This window comes from Pituophis catenifer, unplaced genomic scaffold, assembly GCF_029215685.1.
Source record: "Pituophis catenifer annectens isolate HBS135680 unplaced genomic scaffold, rPitCat1.0.hap2 SCAF_2, whole genome shotgun sequence".
Lineage (NCBI taxonomy): Eukaryota > Metazoa > Chordata > Lepidosauria > Squamata > Colubridae > Pituophis > Pituophis catenifer.
In genome coordinates, this window is record NW_027256882.1 from 196,045,607 (window position 1) to 196,071,656 (window position 26,050).

General features: G+C 38.1%; 1 protein-coding gene across 1 annotated transcript in view; it reads right to left on the bottom strand.

Moving 5' to 3' along the window:
• TNKS (tankyrase) overlaps positions 1-26,050 on the bottom strand; it is a 107,146-nt gene that overhangs the window by 40,889 nt on the left and 40,207 nt on the right. The window contains exons 4-8 of the mRNA XM_070938478.1: positions 15,560-15,596; positions 14,879-14,954; positions 2,870-2,964; positions 2,005-2,071; positions 74-260 (exon numbers count right to left, since the gene is read on the bottom strand). Of these exons, the coding sequence (XP_070794579.1) occupies positions 74-260; positions 2,005-2,071; positions 2,870-2,964; positions 14,879-14,954; positions 15,560-15,596 (462 nt within the window). The remainder of the gene's footprint in view (positions 1-73; positions 261-2,004; positions 2,072-2,869; positions 2,965-14,878; positions 14,955-15,559; positions 15,597-26,050) is intronic.

The window sequence follows — 26,050 nt, forward strand, 5'->3', positions numbered from 1 at the left end:
TCAATACTGTAGAAAAGAATGAATTCTGTGGTCTTGCTGAGAATGATAACACCTTGCACATAGTCATACTTACAGGTGAGCCTCTCTTTGAGCTCAGGTGTCGGTGCCATATCAACAGCACTCTTGCCATGACAGTTGACTAATGTTGGATCAGCACCATGGCTGAGTAACAGAGAACAAACTTCCACACGATTCTTGGAAGCGGCTTCATGTAATGGGGTAAACTGCCAGAGATCCATTGCATTAACACAGGCTCCATGCTAAGGAACAAATGTAACAGGAGGAAAAGACAATGGGCATTTTATGTTGCGCCAAGGTTATAATTATTTTTTTAGTTTTAAATACACTAGGTTGGATTATCTGTCTTACGTGATGGAAATCATATTAGAATTTCTAGCTAACATATATGAAGAAATTTAATCATTTCATTTCATTATCTGAACAAATGTATTCTGCTTGATATCGAAAGAGCGAGATTAACACATGAGATATGTTTGCAAATATTAATTGGTATAACAGACCAATTACAATAAATCTTGATATAATAGCACTTGAGAGTCTTTTGTTTATTTCTCAACTTGAAATAACACAAACCTGATGACTGGCTTGGGGCAAGTATGGTAGTGCCTGTTCTATGAAACAGTGCCATCTTGTGGGATTCAGGAGACATCCCTTTGCTGTCATGATGCCTGCCCAATGAAACAGCCCCTCTGACTTCTTCTCCACTCCTCCCCAAAAACTGGATGGCCCTGACTTGCTGGGTTATTTTTATTTTTATTTTATTTATTTTATTTTGTCGAGTACATATTAGATAATATATATAAGTATAAGCATGAATTGAATACATAAAATGAATACAATTAAAGGGAATATCAGGACAGGGATGGTAGGCCCGCTGGTGCTCTTATGCACGCCCCTTACAGACCTCTTATGAATGTGGTGAGGTCAACAGTAGAGAGTCTTAGGTTAAAGTTTTGGGGGTTTGGGGATGAGACCACAGAGTCTGGTAGTGCATTCCAGGCATTAACAACTCTGTTACTGAAGTCATATTTTCTGCAATCGAGTTTGGAGCGGTTCACTTTAAGTTTGTATCTATTGTGTGCTCGTGTATTGTTGTGGTTGAAGCTGAAGTAGTCATTGACAGGTAGGACATTGTAGCAGATGATTTTATGAATTATGCTTAGGTCATACCAAAGCAAAAGTCCATCAAAGTCTGGCTTCCCTTTCAGGGGTTATGACTGCTAAAGAAATCCACAATGTGTGTTTCAGGGGCTATGAGTTACTTGCAAAATACCTTGGCTCTTTATATTCTTTTTTTTTTTTGGGGGGGGGGGGCTTTAATTTATATGCCGCCCTTCTCCGGAGACTCAGGGCAGCTTACAATGGGTTAAGCAATAGCCTTCATACTTTTGTATATTTATACAAAGTCAGCTTATTGCCCCCACAATCTGGGTCCTCATTTCACCTACCTTTGAAAGGATGGAAGGCTGAGTCAACCTTGAGCCTGGTGAGATTTGAACTTGCAGTAATTGCAAGCAGCAGATGTTAATCTGTTAATAACAGTGCTTTAGTCCACTGTACTACAGGCTATTTAATTTCATTCTTATTTTTAGTAGTTATTCACTTAGGTTAGGCAGCCCTGTAAATTTTCTAAATAAATAAATCTGTCCTACAATCTAGATGAGAAAAATAGAATAGGAATGTAATCATTTTTGACTTATTAAAATTAAACCAGAGTAAAAGGAGGTGCTTTTTTTTTTAAAAAAAAATAATAATTTAACAAAATTGGCGACAACTTTTAGTTTTCTTTTAATGATGAATTATTTCAAATAAGAAGTGGCCTTTTTAATACGGAACAGGGAGCTCAAAAATATTTTCTTTATCAACATCACAAAGGCATACAAATTATCTCACATGCAATACAATGTACAATTTGTAAACAGAATAAAACCCTTCACGTTAATGACAGTCTTTATATAATTACATAATTATTAACTTATCCACCTTCAACAGCAATTCTGTAACTTCATAATGTCCATAGGAACAAGCATTGTGTAGCGGCACAAGTCCACTATAACAAAGGGGAAAAAAAACATTGTTTAACTATTCAGAAAAATAATTCTTCACTACATTGCACCATATATTTTATCTGCTTTAATATTTTGCTTGGGCTAATGTATTTGGCAAATTGTTTATTTTTAAAGCTTTGCACAGTTCTAATGTTTCCGGCTTGTATAAGTGTAGGAGTGGTATCTTTCTGGGGATTCTTTTGTTTTTCTCTATTTTTGGGCTTATTGTTTGTCTAACTGCTGCGTGTACACAGTTACATTTCATTAAAGGACATGTTTTACAAATATTTTAAAGGACTATTTCACAGTTTTTATATTTTTATTCCACTCAAAATTTCAGACATAAAAAACCATGAGTAAAATAAGCCAACTTCCATGAACCAGTTTCAAACAAGTTAGAATAGTGATATTCCATCTAAAAGCGAAACATGATTTGCTTCTTGGAAAAAGTTCAAACTTTCAAATCAACCAAATCACAATCTTATATTTACTGATAATCATGCTAGATTCGTCTGAATGGCTCACAGAATATTACTCATGCAAATATACACTGCAACAAAATATGCTAAGATGGAAATCAAAACAATATCAGAGAATAATGAAGGAAACAGAAATTACAAATATACACAAAATTTAAACAAAAGCAACCAGGTTTAAATGATTTAGGGGGGAGGGAAGAGTTTTGCCTGGCCTCAAAATAGTACCTATTCTGTGAATGTCATTCTGAAAAGATGCTTTCACCCATACTCCTCTACCATCATATTAGCACTATCAAAACCAAATTATACAATTTTACATACCCTTTATCTTTTGCATGGACATCAGCACCATGCTGAAGTAAAAGCTGGACTATACGAACTCTGTTATATCCTGCAGCCAAATGTAATGGGGTAGACTGTAATAAGAAACAGTAATTAAAGAACATAAGCATATTCCAAGTTAAACCAAATCTTTACATTGACATACAATAATTACAAATAACAATGCCAGCTGAGTATGTATTATCAAAATACTTAACTCAAATTGCAGCTTTTCATCCTGTATAGCAAAATACTTTTGCTGGACAAAACGGGGTGGGTGGAGTTACCAAAGGCTAGAAGTAATATAATGTTCTTTTTTCTTTGTATTTTTTTACCTTTTTTTAAAAAAAAATCTATGTATGTTTTTTTTCTTTGTCCATGTATTTTTATTTTGGGGTTTCACTATTTTCTGTTTTTCTGTCATTGTTTTCAAAACAATAAAGAATAAAATCTGAAGAATAAAATTCTAAGCACTTAGTACTGAATAACATGAACTTAGTTTAAATGCTGCTATTTTATGGTAGCCAATATTTTTCTTGAGGTTTCTCTTTCTTGTTTTTGCCAGGTTTCTCCAGAATACCAGGCTTTATTTCTCTGGATTATCCTACAGAAAGACTAGGGAGAAGGTCCCTAAACAAACTCAATTACAGGGCAATCAAGTCAAGACAGTCTCTGTGCCTGGTTTATGGTATTTGTGGCTAATATAAACTTCTCTCTTCTCTGCAATTCAAGACGCAATAGTCCTACTCGGCTATTATCCTCTGAGGACGCCTTTTGCCTATTCGGCAACTACAGTATTGTGCTTCTGGCACCAAGACTAAAATAGCTTCCATAACCAGCATGCTGTATAAAAACTCAAGGTATCAGGATCACGATAACACTGGGTTTTCCATGCAAGTTCTTCCTCTCAGCCTGTACAAAATTATAGAGCTGCCATGCCAAGCAATGCCACAGAAACTTGACTTCAAAAATCTTTCACAAGAAGCTGCAATTTTCAGTATTTCTTCCATTTAATGTTTTTGAGCGGTCTCGTCTTTAAGGATTTCGCCTCTTGGAAAAAAAGCTATACTATGACTTGATTATTAATCATTCTCATAGTAAATGTGGCACATAGTAAATGTGGAATCCATAAAGATTTAGCAAGCCCATGACACAACACTGAAAGCAATAATGATCAATTTCAGTTTATATACAGTTCCCTAAAACGTAAGGCTATATGTTAATTGAGTAAATGAACTGACAAATCTTTCAATTATAGTTATAAATATTTAAGCACAAATGAATAAATTATAATTTCAGAAAAGGAATTCTATATCACAGGTTTCTGGACTTTGGGATCTCAATTGGGCCTTATCTTTTGCAGACACAATTAGGATTAGGAGAAGAGCTACAAAATCCTCTAAGTCGAGAATTTTATCAAGTAGCAGGGATGGGATTTTTTTTTCTTTTTACAAAGCCTCTAAAGCAACAAGATCACAGATGTTTGTAATATAATGTCCCTAATTAGAACTAGAAATCTGCTTCGCACACCATAGAAAAGTAATAAAACTAATTTCATAAACACCATTCAACACTTTCTGATTTCTGATTGAACGTAATTATCTGGATAAATAACTAATTCAAGGCAACATTAACATGTAGTGCTAACCACTTCAGAATAGGCAAGGAAGAGGAAAACTTTCCTTCTTTCTCCCTTTCCTTTCCTTTCCTTCCCTTCTTTCTTTTTTCCTCCCCTTCCCTTCCCATCATTCCAGCCTTCAATATAGCACAAAACAACTCCAGATGTTTCCTCTAATCAACACAAACAAGAGTCTGGAGCTCAGAAGAGCAATAGTGAAGTAACTGAGGCCTGTAAGACAATTTTAAAAAAGCACTTCCATCATTCTTCCTGACCTTTCTTGCTGATAACTTTATTCTCCAAAGGGTGGTAGAAGGCTCAGAACAGTTATCATTGACTAGCTAATGGAAGATGGTAGATCAATGAATTGGAAAAATCAGAAATGTTGGGAAAACTGATTATGTAATGCCTGAGCTTTTGACTTTAAATTAGACTGGATATAAGCAAAATCCTATGTTCAGCTTTAGAAAAGCAGATTTAAGTAAATATAGAGTAATACTAAGGAACATTCTGCCCAAGAAAAAGTTAATGGGAAAAGAAGCACAAGATGGACTGGAGTTCCTATAAAAGGAGGTACTAGAAGCAGAATAACAAATAATTCCCAGAAGAGAAAAATAGAATACTGAAAAAGCCAATGTGGCTGCTATGAAAAATGGGGGGGGGGGGGAGATACACTGATGTGTCTGGTACTATAAATAAAACAAATTTAAAAAGATACATACAGAATTTACAAAGAGAAGAAATCAAGACAGTAGGTTAGTTAGAACTGCAGAAATGATTTCAGAAAAACTGAAATGAAGTAGAAAGGGCAAACATCTCATCTGGAGCCAAACCCCAGAAAATAAAGCAAAATAAAACAATTTTGACAGGTCAAGAGAAAATAAAAGAATTACATTTAATGAAGGAGAATGTGGGGATTCTATGTTTTCCAAGGACTGGAAACACCATAGCATAAAAGGTAACTACAAAGTGCTTTATTGTAGCACACATCTTTCCTTATAATAGGCTTTTGCTCTGGGTTAACTCACCCCTCCACTTTTGTGAATTGATGTGCCACATATATAAGCCTTTTAGTCCTTGTAACAAATAAAAATCTTAAAAGTTGTAAGGTAGCATGCAACCTTTGCCTCTCTCCATTCTTCAAATACCTGAAGGGATGCTATATAGAAGAAAACCAAAACCTGTTCGCTATTGTCCCAAGATGTGGGACCTGAAACAAATCAATCATTTTAGAGGAACACTTGACTGTTAGGGGAAAAAAATAGTAAAAGACGGCTGATACTCCAATCAACTATTCAGAAAGAGCAATCTGAAACTATCTTTTACTGGAAGTGTTCAAGTAAAGACTGGATGAGCCTGATTTACCGTATTTTTCGGAGTATAAGATGCACCTTTCCCCCCAAAATAGAGGGTGAAAATCTGTGTGTGTCTTATACTCTGAATGTAGCCCCACCTAGCCTCTCAAACGGAGGTTTCAGAGGCTGAAAAAAGTCTCAGAAATGAAGCTTCAGAAAAAAAGCCTCCAAACAGAGCTTCAGAAAAAAAAAAGCCTCCAAACAGAGCTTCAGAAAAAAAGCCTCCGAAACAGAACTTCAGAAAAAAAGCCTCTGAAACAAATTTTCAGAGGCTTTTTTTCTGAAGCTGTTTCAGAGGCTTTCAGAGGCAGAAAAAAAAGCAAGGCACAGAGTTCACAACCAACGAACCTGTTGCTAAAATTCACCTCTGGGAACAGCTGATTGGGGGTATTCTAGGAAGTCCATCCACCCACCAATCAGCTTTTTTCTTATTTTCCTCCCCAAAAACTAAGGTGCGTCTTATACTCCGGTGTGTCTTATACTCCGAAAAATATGGTAAATTTCTGCAGAGGATGAGATTCGACACCATCTATTAACTAGACCCATGATGGTGAACCTATGGCACGCAGTGCCCTCTCTGATGGCACACAAGCCTTCATCCCAGTTCAGCTCTGCTGCACATGCATGCGCGCCTCCCACCAGCCAGCTGGCAGTTCGAGTCTCTGCTATGCATGTGCAGGGGCGGGGCGCATGGGGGGCACACTCGCATGCACAAGGGCCGCACATGCATTGCATTTTGGGGGTTCGGGCATGCACATGCGTTTTGGACACTCAGTCCGAAAAATGTTAGCCATCACTGAATTAGACTGTTTCTTCCAATTCTATATCCCATGGTGGCAAATATATATATATTTGGGTGGTGAACAGCTGAGAATTAAAATAACATACAATATAAAAGTTAAAATAATTAAAAATAAATTAAATTAAACGGACGCCCCAATTTAAAACCCCTAGCAATACAATTAAAAAACTAACCCATAAAACCTATTCAGGCCAGGCCGGCTTGCTGAAACAAAAACGTCTTCAGGGCCTTACGGAAAGTGCGGAGATCCGGAATCAGCCGTATTCCGGGAGGTAGCTCGTTCCAGAGGGCGGGTGCTCCCCCAGAGAAGGCTCTCCCCCTGGGGGCCGCCAGCTGACATTGCTTGACCGACAGCACCCTGAGGAGGCCCTCTCTGTGAGAGCGTATTGGCCAGTGGGAGGTTATCTGTAGCAGCAGGCGGTCTCGTAAATACTCTGGCCCTAAGCCATGGAGCACTTTAAAGGTGAGAACCAACACCTTGAAGCGCACTCGGAAGACCACCGGGAGCCAGTGCAGCTCGCCCGGGAGAGGTGTTATATGGGAGCGCCATGTCGCTCCCGTGATCACCCGCGCGTGCCAAATGTGGCACACAGAGCCCTCTCTGTGGGTATACACAAAGTCACCCCAGCCCAGCTCCAATCGCGTTTCTCCATCGCGTTTCACTCAATCAATTCCAACTTCTCGCAAAAGAAAAAGATCTCACAAAGTTGAAATTCATTGAGTGAATGTTTTCACTTGTGCGCTTCACAATGGGGGAGATGGGGTCCCGTCCTTCCTCCTGAAGCCTATTAGGACGTGGAGCCACAATGCAACCCTGCATCGGCCTCGGAAAAAGAAAGGAGTTTCTTTTCCTGCAGAACTGGCTGCCTGTGTTGGGATGCCCCGCCTCCCCGCCAGCCAGCTGAGCATGGGCATGCTGCTCCTGGGTTAGTCGGCCTTTGGACGTCATTCCCACCACCCAGTACCAGTTCAGGGGTATCTTCCCATGGAGGGGGGACAGAAACAGAGGGAAGCAGACAGGGAGGGAGAGAAAGAGAAACAGAGACGGGAAAAAGAGAGAGGGGGGGGGAGGGAGGGAAAGAGAGGGGGGGAAGGAGAAATTATATTAGAAAAGTTTTTCTTTTTTATTGTTGCTAAATGTAATGTTTCAAAAGCAGAAAAAGTCACCCCAAAGGGGTCTTCTCGGCTAAACGCCGAGAGCCATGGATTTCCTCTGCCTTCTGCATTCCCACCCCATGCTGAAGCAACCAAACGGGCCAGGGTCTCCCTGCTAAGTGGCCCCACCAAGCCCACTTGCAAACTCCACTGAGTGTGGCTCCAAACGTTCGGCTCGTGTGTCCCTCCCGGCCAGCTCCAGCACCATAGCAGCAGAGGGGAAGGAGCGTGCCCTGCCTGCTCCACTCTCGCTGGCCAGAGGGTGGGGCTCCATGCCGCTGCCTCCCAGCCAAAGCACCATGTTTGTTTGCTTGCTGGTTGCCTCCGAGGAGGGAGCAGTGCTCAGGCTGCCCCCCCCACGGGGGGAGAGAGGGAGAAGGAAGGGGGGGGATCTCCCCGACAAGATCCAGGTTGGAGTTGCCTTATTTTGTGTGGATCTCTAACGCTGGGCTTCGCCTGCCAGCATCCACTTCCCCTCCACAGCCCAAGTGGTTGGATTCACATGACATGTGAAGCTGGACAGGAGAGCATGGATGGATGAGACACACACAGAGAGAGAGAGGGAGGGAGGGAGGGAGGGAGGGAGGGAAAGAGAGAGAGAGAGAAAGACAGGGGGGAAAGAGAAAAATGATATTACAAAAGGTTTTTTTTATTGTTTTAATGCTAAATGTAATATTTCAAAAGCAGAAAAAAAATGAAAGGCATAAAAGTGCATTTATCATGTTTTTCTTAGAACAATTAGTTGAACTCTACTTGTTTATCATTATTTTAATTAGTAAAATCTCATTATTCAGGTTAAATTACCGTGTTGGCACTTTGCAATAAATAAGTGGGTTTTGGGTTGCAGTTTGGCACTTGGTCTCTAAAACGTTCGCCACCACTGCTATATACCATGATAAAGAAACCTAAATATGTAGAAAAATAATTTTGAAAATAACAGAATGTAACTTTTCAATCTGAAGCAGATGGAAGTAGGATATTAGGGCAAGTGACAAGAAATGAAAAATACATGACCCTCAACAGGTGTGATCAAGTAAGCCATGCAAATAATATACAACAGGGGTGTCAAACTCATGACGACACATTGTTGTCACATGACATATCGCAACTTTCCCCTTCGCTAAAATGGGGGTGGGGATGGCCAGTGCATGATGCATCTGGCCCATGGGCCATGAGTTTGACAACCCTGATTTACAACATCCAGTGTGGTAGAGACAATATGGATTGTAATAGGCTTGAATCTACCCTAAATAAAGAGAGCTCTCACTGCATGACTTTGGGACAGTCATTCAGCCCAACTTACCCTTCCCAATGGAGGAAAGACAGAATATAAATCTAACAGAATAACCATCTGTTACAACACCTCAGTTTAAATACCAAGACTACTGACAGATTAAAATAGATTTCTGACAGGACCACTGAGAAACAAGAGGTACATTAAAGAGCAATTCCTCTGTGTAAACTGATCCCATAAGTATACTCAGGAGACATCAGGTGATAATACATTCATCTAGAAAATAAAAAACAGAGGAAAAATGTAGAGCAGTAAATAAATTTGTAGACTGAACTGGCTGGCCATTTGAATTGGAATTCAACTGCTAGAAAATGACCATACTCTATAGATTGTGGACTGTACTTTAGTTAAGGGCATGGTGTGTACAAATTCAACTTGACCAACGTAAAACAACATAACCGAAGTATCAGATTATCAGTCTCTAAAACATCTCAAGAACACTAGATTGAGTATAGTATGCTATTAACATCAATGGTAAAAAAAAGAAAACCTCTTTCTTCAGAAAAGTTGCATCAGGACAAGATAACTGCCTGATAAGAGGGGCTGCTGAACAACTTTCCTCCAACTTTGAAAAAATTAAAAAAAAATCTATTCATGGAAGCGATCAAGAACCAGCTGAAGTTTTGGCTAAAAGAACAGATATTTTTACCTGTTTCCATTACCCACTGCAGCCTTTAATACCATCTCAGACATATTTCTCCAAATCTCCAAGTAGCTTTTGTGGAGATGTAGGGAGAATAAGCAAAAAAAAACAGCCTTCCCCTCTATTCACAGATTAGTAATTGGGACTCAAACAATAATGAACACAAAATTAAGGAATCACAATTGAAACAGGATCATCTTAACAAAAGAGAAACTTTAATTAGTATTTTACTGGGAAGTTGCCAGTAACAAGTTATACAAATTGTTATTTTAAAAATAACTGGTATAAATTAGCAAGTTTTCTACTTTGCAGATAAGACTTGAAATACCACAACGAATGAATGAATGAAAAGAAGTCAATTTTTCCTGCCTGAATTTAAATATGTATAACATTTATATCTTGTTTTTCTTCCAGATTTCCTCCAACTATTTAATCAAGGAATCTTCTAAGGCAGGGCTGAGATAGTAACTGGCTCAAGATCATTCAGAATGTTACATGGTTGATTGGAAATTTGAATCACGACTAGGATCACTATATCATCTTATCTCTTTGATGACTATAAGGACTATTTTACAGGATTCTTGAATCTCCCGCAGCAAAACATTTTCCAGTTAAGAATAACATGATTCACTGAGAATGTTTGGAATGGGCCCCCTCTTTTGCTTCCCTTAAAAATTAAGTTTGACAATTTATATGCAAAAAGTGTTTGTACTGTATATTAAATTTCTCTTTGCATTCTCATCAGTTGGACTAGAAGACCTCCAAGGTCCATTCCAACTGTGTTATTCTGTTACTCTTCCAATCCTGAAATTCACTGAGTCATCACAGACTGAAAGACAAAAACTATACTAAAAACCTCAGCCCTGAGCTGGGACCGGGGGGGGGGGGGGGGATTATTTGCATGGCAGAAGAATCAGGTCCGTTGCCTTACAATTTTTTTCAAAATACCAGTATGTGCATTTTGTACATACAGTATGTCCTTATGTCCATGTGTAATTTTATTCTAGTTTTCCAAGCGCATAAGTTTATGCAACACAAATAACAAATAGTATATCTTCATTGGAGGAGATAGGGAAGTTATGAAGTTCAATAGAGTATTATATATTTCATAAGCATCCTTAGGGTATGCAGAAAATATTAAAATTAAAATAAATTGTATTTATATAACATGCAGAAAGGGGAAGGCCATTCAAACAAAATCACAATAACTAGTACTTCACATAATAATGATTTTTTTTGAAATTGAATTAATTACTATCAGGTAATTGAGGAAAGATGAAATGGTTTCCCCTTCCCAAGTAATAGTTAAAGAAAAACAATGAAGAATTTTTGAACTGAGATCCACTGCCCACTGAAGGTAACGAGAGGTTTTGGCGCTAAATTGGGATGGCCCCAGGTCCCTATGGTCTTTCCTTTATACTTAGGGGCTTACATTATTATTAAGTATATTCAGCATGAAAAGAACATTCATTTGTGCTTCAAGCTGCTTTTATTTTCTAATTTCTACCACTGTGCAGTAATATGAGAAAAATCCTTTTCAGAAAGGTAAAGCAAGTAGACAAAATAATGCAGAGATATTGCAGTTTATTTTCTGTAAACTCCATCTTGCACCATAAACATTTAAGGATTGGAAGACATCTTGGAAATAGTATCGGGGGGGGGGATCTAGTTTAATGGCTAAAAAAGCTTTAAATAACCAACCCATGTTTAATTATATCACTTGAGACTACATATAAGATTATGCATAATTTAACACACCAATATAACTCATAGACTCAATGCTTCTGGCACAGAATTCTAGGTATCAAGAAGAAGATCTCTAGGCTTGTTGCCACCTGATATACCAGGCTTCTATACATACAGATTTACTCTGTAGGGGAGAGGGAGAGAAAACATTTATATATGATTGTCATTTAAGTGATAAGGTGTGAAAATCAAGCCAGAAGCCTAAGAAAAATCTCTCATATGTGTAACAAATCCTGATGATTTGTCTTGTAGGATTCTACAATCCTACAATAAATAAATAAAAAAGTAAATAAATAAAAAAAGTAAATTAGCATAACTCTTGAGTTATAATCTTTTATAATATAGATGAAAAATAGCAATAAAATTTGGAATGATTAATTGGTTTATCAGTGAAGATAAGGCATCCTTGGGTAAGAACTAAAAAAACCCTCAAAAACTTGAATGAAGTGGAATTGTTTTTAAAATATTAAGTGTGATTCCATTGAAGATCAAACAGCTTGGCTTTATGTCAATCAAAAAGATTTCTTGGGACAGCTAGGGTCTCCATGGTTTCCTTTTTTAAAAGAAGTAATTCCTTTACTTGATTGGAGAGCCAAATCTGGTGTAGTGTTTAAAATACCAGGCCAGAAACTAGGAGACTGTGAGTTCAAGTTTTGTTTTAGGCACAAAGCCAGCTGGGTGACCTTGGGCCACTTCCCATCTCTCAGCCTTAGGAAGCAGGCAATGGCAGATGACTTCTGAAATCTCACCCCCAAAATGGGAGGGAGGGAGGGAGGGAGGGAGGGAGGGAGGAAGGAAGGCAGGCAGGCTGCCTTTACTGGGTGGGAAATTTATTTCAATGCAGTATTTTAATTTATTTAGTTTGGTAACAATTTGAAACTTTATTCTATTTTTTCTTTATTGTGGTACCCAAAAGTTAACACCTTGTGTATCACGTTTTGTTGAACTGAATCATTCTCTACATTTATTATTTTATTATTAGCAGCCACATTTCCAGTATAGTGTTTTAAAAGGTACCCTATCTTTAATCTGAAAGTAAAAAGAACTTTGCTTTTCGCATGTTCTATTAGAAGATCTGAGAGATATTCAATGTTGGACCCCAATGATTACAGGTTGTCCTCAAGTTAAGAAAGTCCAACTTACGGAACTTATGGACAACCCACGCTTACAAACAGGCAGTCTTTTAGTAAAGATTGTGGATTGCATTCTCTTTCCTTCAGCCAACAAACTACAAATCCACATAACATTTTCATATACTCCAGACATCACTGCAGTAATTGTGTTTAGACCAATTCCCTTAAATGTATATTTCTTCAATATATGCAACAACACTCTTATAATAAAATGAGTAGACTATGCATGAGCATCCATTACAAATGGACGCTCATGTATATAGCAAAAGAGTTCTCTCCTTGACAAAACATAGGTCAAACATTATGCAGATGGAATCAAATGAGCAAATCCAAAATCTGCATGGGCAATATGATTTTAAGCAACAGGAAGACCCGATTCAGCTTTAATTTTAGAAATAAAATTGTTGCTCTAATAATAATAATTTAAAAAGTCAAATTAGCTAACATATCAGATCATTAGAACTGTCAACATGGGATACATTGTTAAAAGTTCTTAACTGTAACTGTTTAACCCATTAATTGAATCTTTTAATTAATCTATTAAATCCATTAATTAATTTTAAAGCTATTTCTGTTCTCTGGCAGAAATTTTAGATCTATTTATATTCTGCTACAGCTTCACTTTTTAAACAGTCTAACACCTAAACACTTCCCTTATTTAAACATTCAGTTGTGTTATTGATTACTGAACAATTAATACTGTCCTTAAGTGCTGCTCTGGATCTCATTTAGCAATTATTAATATAAGCAAAAGCCCAGGGCCTCCAGATATCAGCAATCTACAATAGCAACTGGTCTTGTAAGCAATTGACACTGCATAATCAAGTATGAAAAAGCTGAACTCTTGCTCACCTCCTTTCTATTTCTGATGCTCTGACTGCTGTCAAAACTCTGGGCCCTTAGCTGCTACTCTGCTGGAGGAAGAATAAAAGACAGTGGTGGTAGACAGAGTAGGTGAGCAAAATGGGCAGTGGCAGGCTTGAGAGACTAAGAAGTGTGGGGACCACCTTTTACAGGGGCAATCACTGTGACCAAAAAAAAAAAAAAAAAAAAGACGGGCCAGATAACAAAATGGACAATTGGTTTGTCAAGGCAGAGCAAAAATATGGTGTAACAGAGCCTAGCTTTGCCTGGTGGCAAAACTGAAATACCCAGGAGTTGAACCATACAGTTTCAAAACTCATGATTTGAGCATTAAACTGATGGTTATTCTAATGCAAAAATAAAACTAAGACAACTAGTCAGTTATTTTACAGGAAGAAGAAATACGAAATTTAAAACTGGCTAAGTGTCGATTACTTAATTCTGCTTCATTTAACAGGATATATATATATGTACATATATATCCATAATTAACCAATCATACTTAACATTTGAGTATAAGGTAAGAGCTATAAATATTGAATTATGGAAAAATGTGTTTAGGCTGTGAATTGCATCCAAAATATTCTTTTAAATCTTCACTGCACTGAATTACTAATCAAATTCTTTGAACAATTTAAACCCCAAAGAGTCTGCTGGCAGCGTACAAGCCACAATCTGTCCCAAATTATATCTCTCATGTCCTGCCCCCAAATTACCTGGGGAGATTTCAGTCACAGAAGCTGAAGTACCTGATTACCCATTTCAGACACTTATTAAGAATTGATGAATCCTAAGAAGCACTAACACACAAAATAACCATGCTGTGTGAACCCAGGTAAACTATGAGACTAGAATCTGTTACCTCAGATTATAATAATACATAAATTAATGAAACATCTAATTAAAATTCTGAATATGTAAGTTCTTCCTTTTCTTACTTCATACTGATTAATATATTTTAATTCCCCATTATGTAAAGCTGCAGTTAGACAATTAAGTGAGACTATAAAAATTTGGAATGAATATCCAACAAGATTAATGAAATTGATCTGAAATTGGCTATAATAAGCTAGAGGACTGAAACCCTATTTTTCACAGCCAGAACACTCACACAGAGAAAACTGTTCATTTACAGTTATTAACAAACCCAAACTCACAATTTATATTTATTAACAAACATTCTAAAGCACAAAGCCAGGCTGTCATTTAAAATGCAGTCAGTCAACTGTATGTTCCACTATCTCTGTCAAGCTGTCAATATTGTACACATCATTCAATCTTATGTGATGAGACCCAAATTACAATCCACAAAACTGGTTGCTTATCAAATTTTTAAATTGTTAAGATATGCTGACCAGCTGCCAAAAAAATTACAACAAATTTATATTTACAGACTTACTTTTCGCCCATCACTTGCATGACAATTCACATTTAAAGGTGTCAACAAAGCCATTAGTTTTTCTTCATTGCCACTCCTGCAAAGAAGAAATGGAAGGGAGAGGAAGTCCCTTATAGAATATATGAAATGGAGTTTCACATTAACATCATGTTCACAATCCACCTTGTGTGCATTTTGACTTAGAAAAATTTTGCTTCAATTATTTCCTTTAAAATATGCCTATATAAACATATACAATAGAATAATTTATCGTACTTTAAATATAATAAATATACATTTCCCAAATTGTTGCAATATTCCTCAAGCCACTATAAATAGCTTCCAGCCTCTTGCTTGAGCTTTTCTATAACATATATGTAAATGAAGGATGTGCCTTTAATTCATAAGGTAGAGAATAAAAAAAATATCCTCACATAATTTCTCATTAAAAATCGCTTTTTAAACGTAACAGAATTTGAAATGCATCCTGTCTAAATTCAACTGTAACTATACTGTAACAAGCAACTATTTAGCTTTTTGCAAGTAGTTAAATCCAAAAGACTCATGTTAACAAGGACTGCTTATCTGCCCAATTTTATAAAAAGATAATGACAACATGACAGATCATAAAAACCCATTTTCACCCTGATTTCTACCACCTCTCTTCAAAAACAATACATTTGTATTCTGAACAGCACTTACCTAGCAGCTTCCAAGAGTTCGTCCTTCTTGTATTCACCTAAATGATTGCAAAATATCATGCTGTTAGCATTTGGCAGAAGACAGATGAAGAAATGCAGCAGAAAGCAAATACAGAATTAAACAGAGAACAGGAGGGGGGGCGACAAGCAAGCCCACACCCCGCTGGGTGATGGAGCTGTGACGTTAGTCAGCTTGTGAAGGCAGCATCACCAGTGCCTTGGAGACGGGCAGCAAATTGACGCAGCTTCTTATCCAATCCTCAGATGAAATGGCTTTCTTCAGACAACCAATGAATGCTGAACCTCTGTCCAGAAACAATCCCTCTGATAACAGCATGGCAGCTGAGTACAGTGTCTCCTCCCCCATTTTTCCTATTCAGTCTCTTAGCACACTAGTATAGCATAAAGGCACTGACACACCCCAAGACTTTTTTTTAAAGGTACACATAATAAGGTCTGGAGTATTTGTAGCCTCAAAATTATCTTGCAATAGATTTATTTCAGAGGTGATTAAAACTGTGTCCAAAGTATATGTTTGTAACCTTAAGAAAACCAGTGCACCATAATAAAACATGTGGGGAAAGACAAAAGTATTCTTTCTGACAATAGCATTTTAAAATCGGCCATTAAAATGGTTGTCTGTTTTTGTATCTTTTGGAAAGAATGAAAAATTAATACCCTGAAATTTAACTCTATCTCACTACCATGTCCTTCACTAAATATCTGAAGTATACTGCCTTTGAAAGTTTTAATGTTTTAGTCTTTGAAATCTTTATTAAAAAATGTAGTAGATAATTTTGCATTCTATTCTATCTAGAATGGGGAGACATTTTAGAGTAAAAGTTATGAATTCAAGGAAACAGAATAGTCTTTATAAGTCAAGCTTATCTCCAAGAAAGAAATATTAAATGTAGGTGGATTACTCCATTTCATTTGTGGGTCTTTATGAATGGCAAAGCTTTTATACTCTCCATAGAAGATGCTAAGAAAATGCTTGAGTCATGAACTACAACAAAATGAGAAAAAATGGAAATTGATAGACAGAAATTGGATCAGACATTTTCCTACCCTTATATTTAATTAATCACTGACTTCATGGATTAATTTTTTAAAAAATCAACAAAGATTAAGAAACTGAATAGCACATTCAAAAAAGGAGAGGAAAAGAAAAAAATGAGAAAGCAGACAGTAGGTATTTATAAAATACAATTTTAAAAAGATTGTATTAATATGTTACAATGTAAACATAGGTCAAAATCATGTGGGAACAATAGAGTATTAATATATATTAGGAACTTATCATAAAGCACAAAATTCCAGATGAAATAGAAATATTTTTATTACTAACGTTTCAAACTGAACAATGGAAAATTGCAATTGCTTCAATTTATGCTTTAAAAGATAACTATAGAGAATAACTTGTGATTTTTTTCAATTTCTTCTTGAAATTGCAAGGTATTTTTTGATTCCTGGAAATATTGACAAAATTCTTTACGTAAATGTCGATAAATTTGGTTCATATCAAAGAGTTCTGCAAATTGCCAAAAATATCATAGATTATGTGTCATTACTTTCTTCCTTAGATGTTTAAAGACATACCCTTTAGAGAAAAAAATATACATATTGTTCCCCTTCTCTTAACATTAATTCAAGGATAGATATGCAGTTGATGTTTAATTCACTATTACTGAAATGTGAAGAAGTTGCAACACTTAATTCAAAAAGTAATTCTGTACCAAAGAATCACTAGCTTGAAAAAGTAGAATTGAATAGCCTATTATTATTACAACAAGCTATCAAATTGAAGTGCCAACCTGAATTAAAAAGCATCTTCCAAACAAACTCAGCTGTTGATGTTTCTTTATTCACAGTATGGAAATCCAGTAAAACATTTCTGAGAGTATTATTTATTTCTTTGGCATTAAATAGAAAGGAAAACTTCAGAGAGCATTCTAGTCAGTTAAAGAATGTCACCATCTTTTATTTTTTTATTTTACTGGCCTCTTTTATTGTGTATTTTTTGGGGGGGCTTTATGATGTACTTTTATTATATTTGTTTTATGGAAATGGATGGATAGACAAATGATTCAAAACTATTAAAATCAATGCAAAACAGAAACCAATACTTGATATTATATAAAAGATTTAAATTATTTATAAACTGCTAGAAGCAAATATGTTATAAAAAAGTGAATTTCAAGAAAGGTATCAAAGAAACTATTATTTTACCCAACGAGAAAAAGAACTATCACTTCACTAAGGAATAGTAGCATGTGTTTGAACTACTGATAAGATGATACAGAATTTTATTAAATTTAATTCTCAAATATTTGAAAAACTAACATGAAATTTTGAAGAGATTACAGAGTACTCAGATGCTGATTATGAAATGTACACATCAGCAAAAGGAATCACTTAACAAGGCTACAGTATTACAAAAAATGAAACAAAGGAAGTAACACTTTAGTTAAAATTGAATAAATCTCCAAGACCAGATGCATTTGTACTGCATTTTTGTGCAGTGAAAAAAATTAAGTTTAAATTAAGTTTGGTGAAACCATTAACTAGGCTTCTTCTTTTTCCATGTCTAGATCAAACTTTAAACTGCTAGAATGAAGCCACCTGCTTGGCTTTGTCGCTGTCCAAAAATAAGTTATTATCGGTATATGTTTCTGGTAGTAGATGACATACCAGCAGATGAACCGGGCTCTGTGTCTCTCCACAATCTCATAGCGTGTTGCTATCCAGCAAGAGCTTCCACTTGAGAATATTGGTTTTACATTTAGGAACTCCAACTCTCAACTAATTTAGGGTTCTCCAAGTGGTGTAAGGGAGGTCGGATCCTTCAGCCATATCCTCCTTTAATATTATTCCTTGCTTGATAGTCTTCTTCCTCCATCTTTTAATTCAAGTTTGTTCTTGTGTACCCTCAAGAATGTTTCTTCTTTCCATAAAGCTGTTCCTAGATCTGAGTCAGTGGGCTTGAGGCATATATCTGTTCAGAGGATGTAGAGGATCATTTTCTTGCTTAGTTCTCTTGGCATCTGCTGTTATTTCTCCCCTGATCTTAGGTGGGGCGATGCCAGTGAGAGGATATATTTTCTCCACTGGAGTAGGTTTGAGAAATGTCATTAAGTGTACTGCTTCGCTGAGGGCAATATCAATTTGTTTCACATGTGCAGATGTGCCCCACACTGGCGCAGCACACTCTGCTGCAGAGACGCTCAACACCAAAGCTAATGTGTGCAACATAGCTGGTTGAACTCCCCCCATGAATAGTCTATCAATTTCCTGATGATATTGTTCCTCAAGCTGACTTTAGCCTTAGTGATACTTCAGTGTTGGACAGTCTTGTAGTTGGTTCCCCTTACAACATAACATCAAACTCTTCCCTTGCATCTCAATTTCAGAAGTGAAAAGCACACATTTGGGTCTGGTTTGGGTTGGGTTTTAAATGATTGATGGTATAATAATGTTCTAATTCTTCGAGTGTTACCATAAGTTTCCCAGCTACCTCATCAAAAGTTGATTCTTGGGTGGCCGAGAAGAACGGGCAGGTTCCTCGGGGCCAGAGGCTTTCCCTTCACGCTGGCGGCAGTGGAACGACAGCCATGGCGGCTGTCCCGAAACCACAGCAACCGGGAACAAAGATTGTGCTGGAGGAGAGGAGGAGAAGCGAAAAGCAGAGAGCGGAGCAGGGAGTTTGAAAGCTGGGTGAGTTGACTTCTGCCTAGGCGAGAACTGCCCGTAAATATTGGATTATAAAAAGTGTGCCCCAGCCTTAACAGCGGCTAAGAAATATCGGGGCAAAAAGACTCAAATGAATGGTGGAGAACAAGACCTGTTGATAGATAGCGCTAATTTTAGACTTTTTGGAAATGATTTTACTACGGATTTGGTTTTCTTTTTTTATTTTTATGTCTATTTTTTGTGGCTAAACAAGACTGGATTATATTTGAGAGAGAGGAAGGAGAAGAGGTAATAAATATGCTTTTAAAAGTAAAGATAAAAGACAAGCGAAGATGGAAAAGATGGCTGCCAGCTGAAAAATGAAAGTGCAAATTCCAGACTGTTTGTTACTTGAAAGAGAAACTTTGTCGCTTGTTACTTAAAGGGGATTACCCCCAGAAAAATTTCAAGAGGCTTGTCTTTGGACATATAATCTGTGTATTGAAGGATATTGAAAATTAGAAAGAAGAAACTAAATGGAATAATGAAAACTGATTTATTAAGCGTGGCAACAAGAGAAAAAGGGCATGGCAACAAAAGAAGAACATGATGATACCATATATGGAATAGTTAATTTAGAACTAACTTTATAGAACTTATAACTCTGAGAACATTGAAATGGAAAATAAATATAGTCAGATAGATTGGAGAAGGAAAAAAAATGGAATATAAAGTAACAAGTTAACAAAATACCACAGTTTGAATTAAATGGATGTAATGATGTCTGGGAGTTTGATCTTTGAATAATTTTAGGAGATACCTTCCTTCTTCTCTGGGCTCTCTCTCAATTCTATTTTATTTTATTTTATTCCTTTTTCTTTTGTCCCTTTCCCCCTCTCTATTTTTTTTAATTCTCTCTTCAATTTTTTTATGTTATATTTCTATTCTCTTTCCTACTTTTATTCTTGTTTTTTTTTTTTTGCTTTTAGTCTAACTATTATTAATATTGTTACTATTCTCTCTCTGTTTTCACTATTATTTTTACCCAAGTTGATTTTATGAATATACAATAATTTGATTAGGAAAAAATGAGTATAAATGATTGAAAATTATGATTTTTGGATGTTTTAATACCTTTTTAAAACCTGGAATTTTTAAGCTCTATTTACAGACCTAATAATTTAGAAGAAAATGTTATCTAAGGTGCTGGATATTAAGAAGAATATTAATTACAGGTTTAATAATTATAGAAAATTGATTTTACAGCAATTTAAAATGTTGATATTCACTGGAAATAAATATGGCATGGGAGAAAACCTAGGAGAGAAGAGGAGCTAAGATATTTGTTGATATACTTTATTATTTTAAATTAGTTAAAGATATGGAGGAGAATGGATTTAAAAAAATGAATATGAGTTATAAATATATTGTGAATTAATTTAAAGTTAAATAATTGAATAAGAGATGTAGAAATGGAGGAAAACAAAGCTGGACAATAATTAAAATAAAATGTTATGAATTAGTTAAACAAATGAAGTTAGGAGTGGAGGGAAGCATGATTCTGGACAACAGTGAAAGTAAAGCTGTGATCTAGTCTTACAAATAAGGTAGGAGTGGAGGAAAGCATCATACTGGAGAACATTTAAGGCAAAACTGGGAACCAGTTAAAAATAAAAATAAGAGTTAGGAGCGGAGGAAAGCGCGGGCTGGAAAACAGCTAAAGTAAAGCTGTGAACCAGCTATTAGAGTTAGGAGTGGAGGAAAGCATACGCTAGGTAACAGTTAAAGCAAAACTGTGAACTAGCCAAAAAATAAAAAGTTAGGAGTAGAGGAAAATATACCTGGAGAGCAACTGAATGGGGTGGAGTTCCATCAGTACGCTGATGACACCCAGCTGTACATCTCCACCCCAGGCCACCCCAACGATGCCCTTGAAGTGATGTCCCAGTGCCTGGAGGCCGTGCGGGTCTGGATGGGGAGAAACAGGCTCCAACTCAACCCCTCCAAGACCGAGTGGCTGTGGCTTCCGGCGTCCCGATATAGCCAGCTGATGCCATCGCTGGCTATTGGGGGTGAATCACTCGCCCCCACGGAGAGGGCTCGTAACTTGGGCGCCCTCCTGGACGCACGGCTGTCTTTAGAAGATCATTTGACGGCCGTGGCCAGGGGGGCTTTTTATCAGGTTCACCTGATACGCCAGTTGCGCCCCTTTCTAGATCGGGACTCCCTACGCACAGTCACTCAGGCACTCGTCACTTCCCGCCTGGACTACTGCAACGTTCTCTACATGGGGCTCCCCCTGGAGTGCACCCGGAGGCTCCAGCTGGTCCAGAACGCGGCCGCGCGGGGGGATTATGGGGGCGACGAGGCGCTCCCATGTGACACCTCTCCTGCGCGAGCTGCACTGGCTCCCGGTGGTCTTCCGGGTGCGCTTCAAGGTGTTGGTGACCACCTTTAAAGCGCTCCATGGCTTAGGGCCGGGATATTTACGAGACCGCCTTCTGCCACCAATAGCCTCCCACCGGCCAGTACGCTCGCACAGAGTGGGCCTCCTCAGGGTGCCATCCGCCAGACAATGTCGGCTGGCGACCCCCAGGGGAGAGCCTTCTCTGTGGCGGCGCCCACCCTCTGGAACAACCTCCCCCCAGAGATACGTACAATAACAAACCTCTGGATTTTTCGTCGGGCCCTGAAGACCTATTTATTTCAACTAGCTGGGCTGGCTTGAGTTAAATTTTAAATTGATTTTAAATTGGATTGTTTTAATTTACGGCCAAAATATTTAATTATTTTAAACTGTTTTTAAATTTTGTATGTCCTGTTTTTTTTTTTTACTTTGGCTGTTCACCGCCCTGAGTCCTATTTGGAGAAGGGCGGTATAGAAATTGAAACAAACAAATAAATAAATAAATAAACTGAATACAGTTGTGAACCAGTTAAAAACAAGGGTTGGAGCGGAAGAAAGCATTGCTGGGAAGTAACTATTTGAGTTGCGAACCAGTTTCATAATAGATTTAGGAGGATCTAAGGAGATAATGTTAGTACGCAGTTAAAATCAGGGTGGATAAAAATCAATGATTTTTTAAAAATAAATAAAAAAATTGGATTTTTTTTTATTTAAATCGGATTTTTTTTATTTAAATCAGATTTTTTTGATTTTTATTGAATTTATTTTAATAAAAAACTTTTGGGGTAAAAATCTATCGTAAGATAGTTTTCTATTTAAGATACATAAATAATTTAGTTTATTCAGCATAAAATGGAGCTTAGTTATGTAGCATGAGGCTGTATATTCTGCAACACTGGGACTATCGGTGAGTCAACAGCGGGTCAAAGGAGTAGCAGAGATGACAGTTGCTCTTTAAAATTATGATTTAAATCGAGTTGATTTAAATCAAGTCTTTTTACTAGTGATTTAAATCATGATTTAAATCGACTCGATTTAAATCAAATCCACCCTGGTTAAAATTATACTGTGAACTAGCTCAAATAAGTAAGGTTAGGAGTGGAGGAAAGCATCGCTGGAAAGCAACTGATTAAGATGCAAACCAGCCAAAAATAAACTTAGGAGGAAGTGGAGGAGGCAATACTGGAGAATAGTTAAGTCAAACTGTGAACCAGTTAAATAAATAGAGATAGAAGTGGCGGGAAACACTCTTGGGAAATAGTTATTTAAATTATGAATCAGTTAAATGTTATACTTTAAAATAAAGTATTTTGGGAGTGACAAATTTTAGATGGAAATGTTGATTGATTTAGAAACAATTAAGAGAGGAGGAAAATATTCCTTGTCAAGGTTATGGATACTAGTTACCATTTAAAAGAGGTATAATATAGATTCGATGAAATGGGTCTTAGAAAAGAGGAATATATATGAAATATTGTTAAAATGACAAAGATTTGGAATGATGTCTATTTGGAAATAATTGTTTAGAATTTAGGGTGACATAGTAGAATGTTTAAAATTTAAATGTTTTGAATAAGATTTTTTTTTTTAAAGAGGTAAATGGATAAAATTTGGAACAAAATTGGTTGAGGGAATGTGAGTAATTGTAGTTGCTTTATACCGGATCAAATTCTTGCTCTAAAAAGATGTATTTTATATTTTATGTTTAAAAAATAAATAAATAAATAAAAAAGTTGATTCTTGCATAGTAGCCCCTGCTGTATCATCTGCAAAGATGAATAGATGAGTGATATCGAGGTCTGGTTGATCATTTGTATATATGTTATACAATGTTGGAAACAATACACTTCCTTGTGGCAGCCCCTTCTTCTGCATCATCCATCTACTGGGGTTGGACTAGGTGTCTTCCAAAGTCCCTTCCAACTCTGTTACTGTTGCTGTTCTTATCATTCAGAGGCACATAAAATTTCTGGTTCTGGAGGAAGCTGCCAATGATCCTGGTAAGCTTATATCTCCAGTGATATTATTTAACTTGTGTAGCAATATTCCATGGTTAACAGTGTCATATGTTGCAGGTAGGTTGATGAAAATCACTCCAGGCTTTCATCAACTAGGGTGATGAACAAGGTACAACATTATCAAACATCCTGTGACTAGAGCTCTGGAATATGGGATCGGCCAGGCAGCTCATGGTGGGGCTGGAAATCTTCACCATAGAGGGAGCTATGTGCAACTTGAAACTTTGCAGGAGCTGAAACGTGCAAGGAGTAGCACAGCCCTCGCCGACCGGAACAAGGTAATGGTGCAAGGGGAGGTGACGCAGGTGGGCCAAAGCAATTAGTGTAGGCTCTTTCTTCACCCTGCTGTGGCTTCCTGTCAGCTGAACCCACCAATGACTGGTTCCACCCCTCGCCCTCCCTTCCCCATCACTCCTCGTCTGGCCTGAGAAGGGAAGGGCGGAGGCTGGAGATTCACTCCATATTCCAGACCAGGAGCGAAGTTTCATCTGTTGCTGGGTCTTGCAGGCGTTTCTTCCAGCCCTTGTTGGTGCTCCATGCATCTCGGTTGGACAGGGAGATGTGCGACTTCCTCTCAGCCCCGAGACACTGGCCTGGCCTGACCCGACTGTTTCTCTCTGCTGCTGCTGTTGGCACCTCCATGGCCGGCCTGTTGCTCTTGCAGCGCAGTTAAATTTAGCGTGCTTCACAATGGAGGCGACAGCGTCCCCTTCTCCTCCTGGAGCCCATTACAACGCAGAGCATCAGTTGCAGCCAGGTCGGATGAGTGTCTCGGGGCAGAGAGCAGGTCATGTGTCTCCCCAAGTGACCAAGGTGCATCCAGCACCAACAAAGGCTGAAGAAGCGTCCACGAGACCCAGAGAGCGCTGGAGAATCAGAATATGAGAGAGAGAGGGGGGGGGAGAGAGAGAGACAGAGAGAGGAGAGAGAGAGGAGACAGACAGACAAAGGGAGAGAGAGAGAGAAAAAGAAAGATGAGAGAGAGAGACAGAGTGGGGAAAGAAAGAGATGAGAGATAGACAAAGAGAGAGGGGGGAGAGAAAGAGAGATGAGAAGACAGAAAATGAGAGAGAGATGAGAGATGAGAGAAAGAGATGAGAGGGGAGAGAGGAGAGAGAGAGGAGAGAGAGACAGGCAGACAAAGAGAGTGGGGAGAGAGAAAGAAAGAGAGAGAGGGGGAGAGGGGGAGAAAAAGAAAGATGAGAGAGAGAGAGAGACAGAGGGGGGAGAGAGAAAGATAGATAAGAGACAGACAGAGAGGGAGAGAGATGAGAGAATGAGAGATGAGAGAGAGAGAGAAAGAGATGAGAGAGAGAGAAACAGAGGGGAGAGAGAGAGAAGACAGAGACAGACAGGCAGACAAAGAAAGGGGGAGAGAGAGATGAGAGAAAGAGATGAGAGAGGGGGGAGAGAAAGAGAGAGAGAGACAGACAGAGAGAGGGGGAGAGAAAGATAGATGAGAGACAGACAGAAAGAGAGGGGGAGAGAGATTGAAAGAGAGACAGACAGAGGGGGAGAGAGATGAGAGACAGAGAGACAGAGAGGGGGAGAGAAAGAAAGAGAGAGACAGACAGACAGAGAGAGGGGGAGAGAAAGACAGATGAGAGACAGACAGAAAGAGAGGGGGAGAGAGACAGAAAGAGAGACAGACAGAGGGGGAGAGATGAGAGAAAGAGAGATGAGAGGGAGACAGAGAGAGGAGAGAGAGAGACAAAGGGGGGAGAGAGGGGGAGAGAGAAAGAGATGAGAGAGAGAGAAAGAGGGGGGAGAGAGAAGAGACAGACAGACAAAGAGGGGGGGAGAGAGATGAGAGAGAGAAAGAAAGAGATGAAAGAGACAGAGAGGGGGGAGAGAAAGATGAGAGTGGGGAGAGAAAGATAGATGAGAAACAGACAAACAGAGAGGGGAAAGAGAGATAGAGAGAAAGAGGGACAGAGAGGGAGGGGAGAGAGATGAGAGAAAGAGAAAGATGAGAGAAAGAGACAGCGAGGGGAGAGAGAAGAAACAGACAGACAGACAAAGAGAGGGGAGAGAGAGGGAGAGATACAGACAGACAAAGAGGGGGGGAAAGAAAGAAAGATGAGAGAGACAGGCAGACAGTCAAAGAGGGTGGAGAGAGAGAGATGAGAGATCCCAGTGTTTTGTTTTCTGTGGGAAACAGGTCCAAATGGCCCTTTGAGTGTTTAAGGTTGCAGAAACAGGCAGCCAAACTAAGTGCCTGAAGGACCCCATCCCGTCACTGGGAGTCCAGGTGCTTCAGCAAGCGGCGTGCTGGATTCGTATTTGTGGTCCGCGGGATTTAAAATTATGAATTTTAAATTCGGACCTGAGGTCCGAAAAGTTGGTGACCCCTGCTTTATTCCATAGTCCAAAGATAAATAATAAATGAAAATGACAT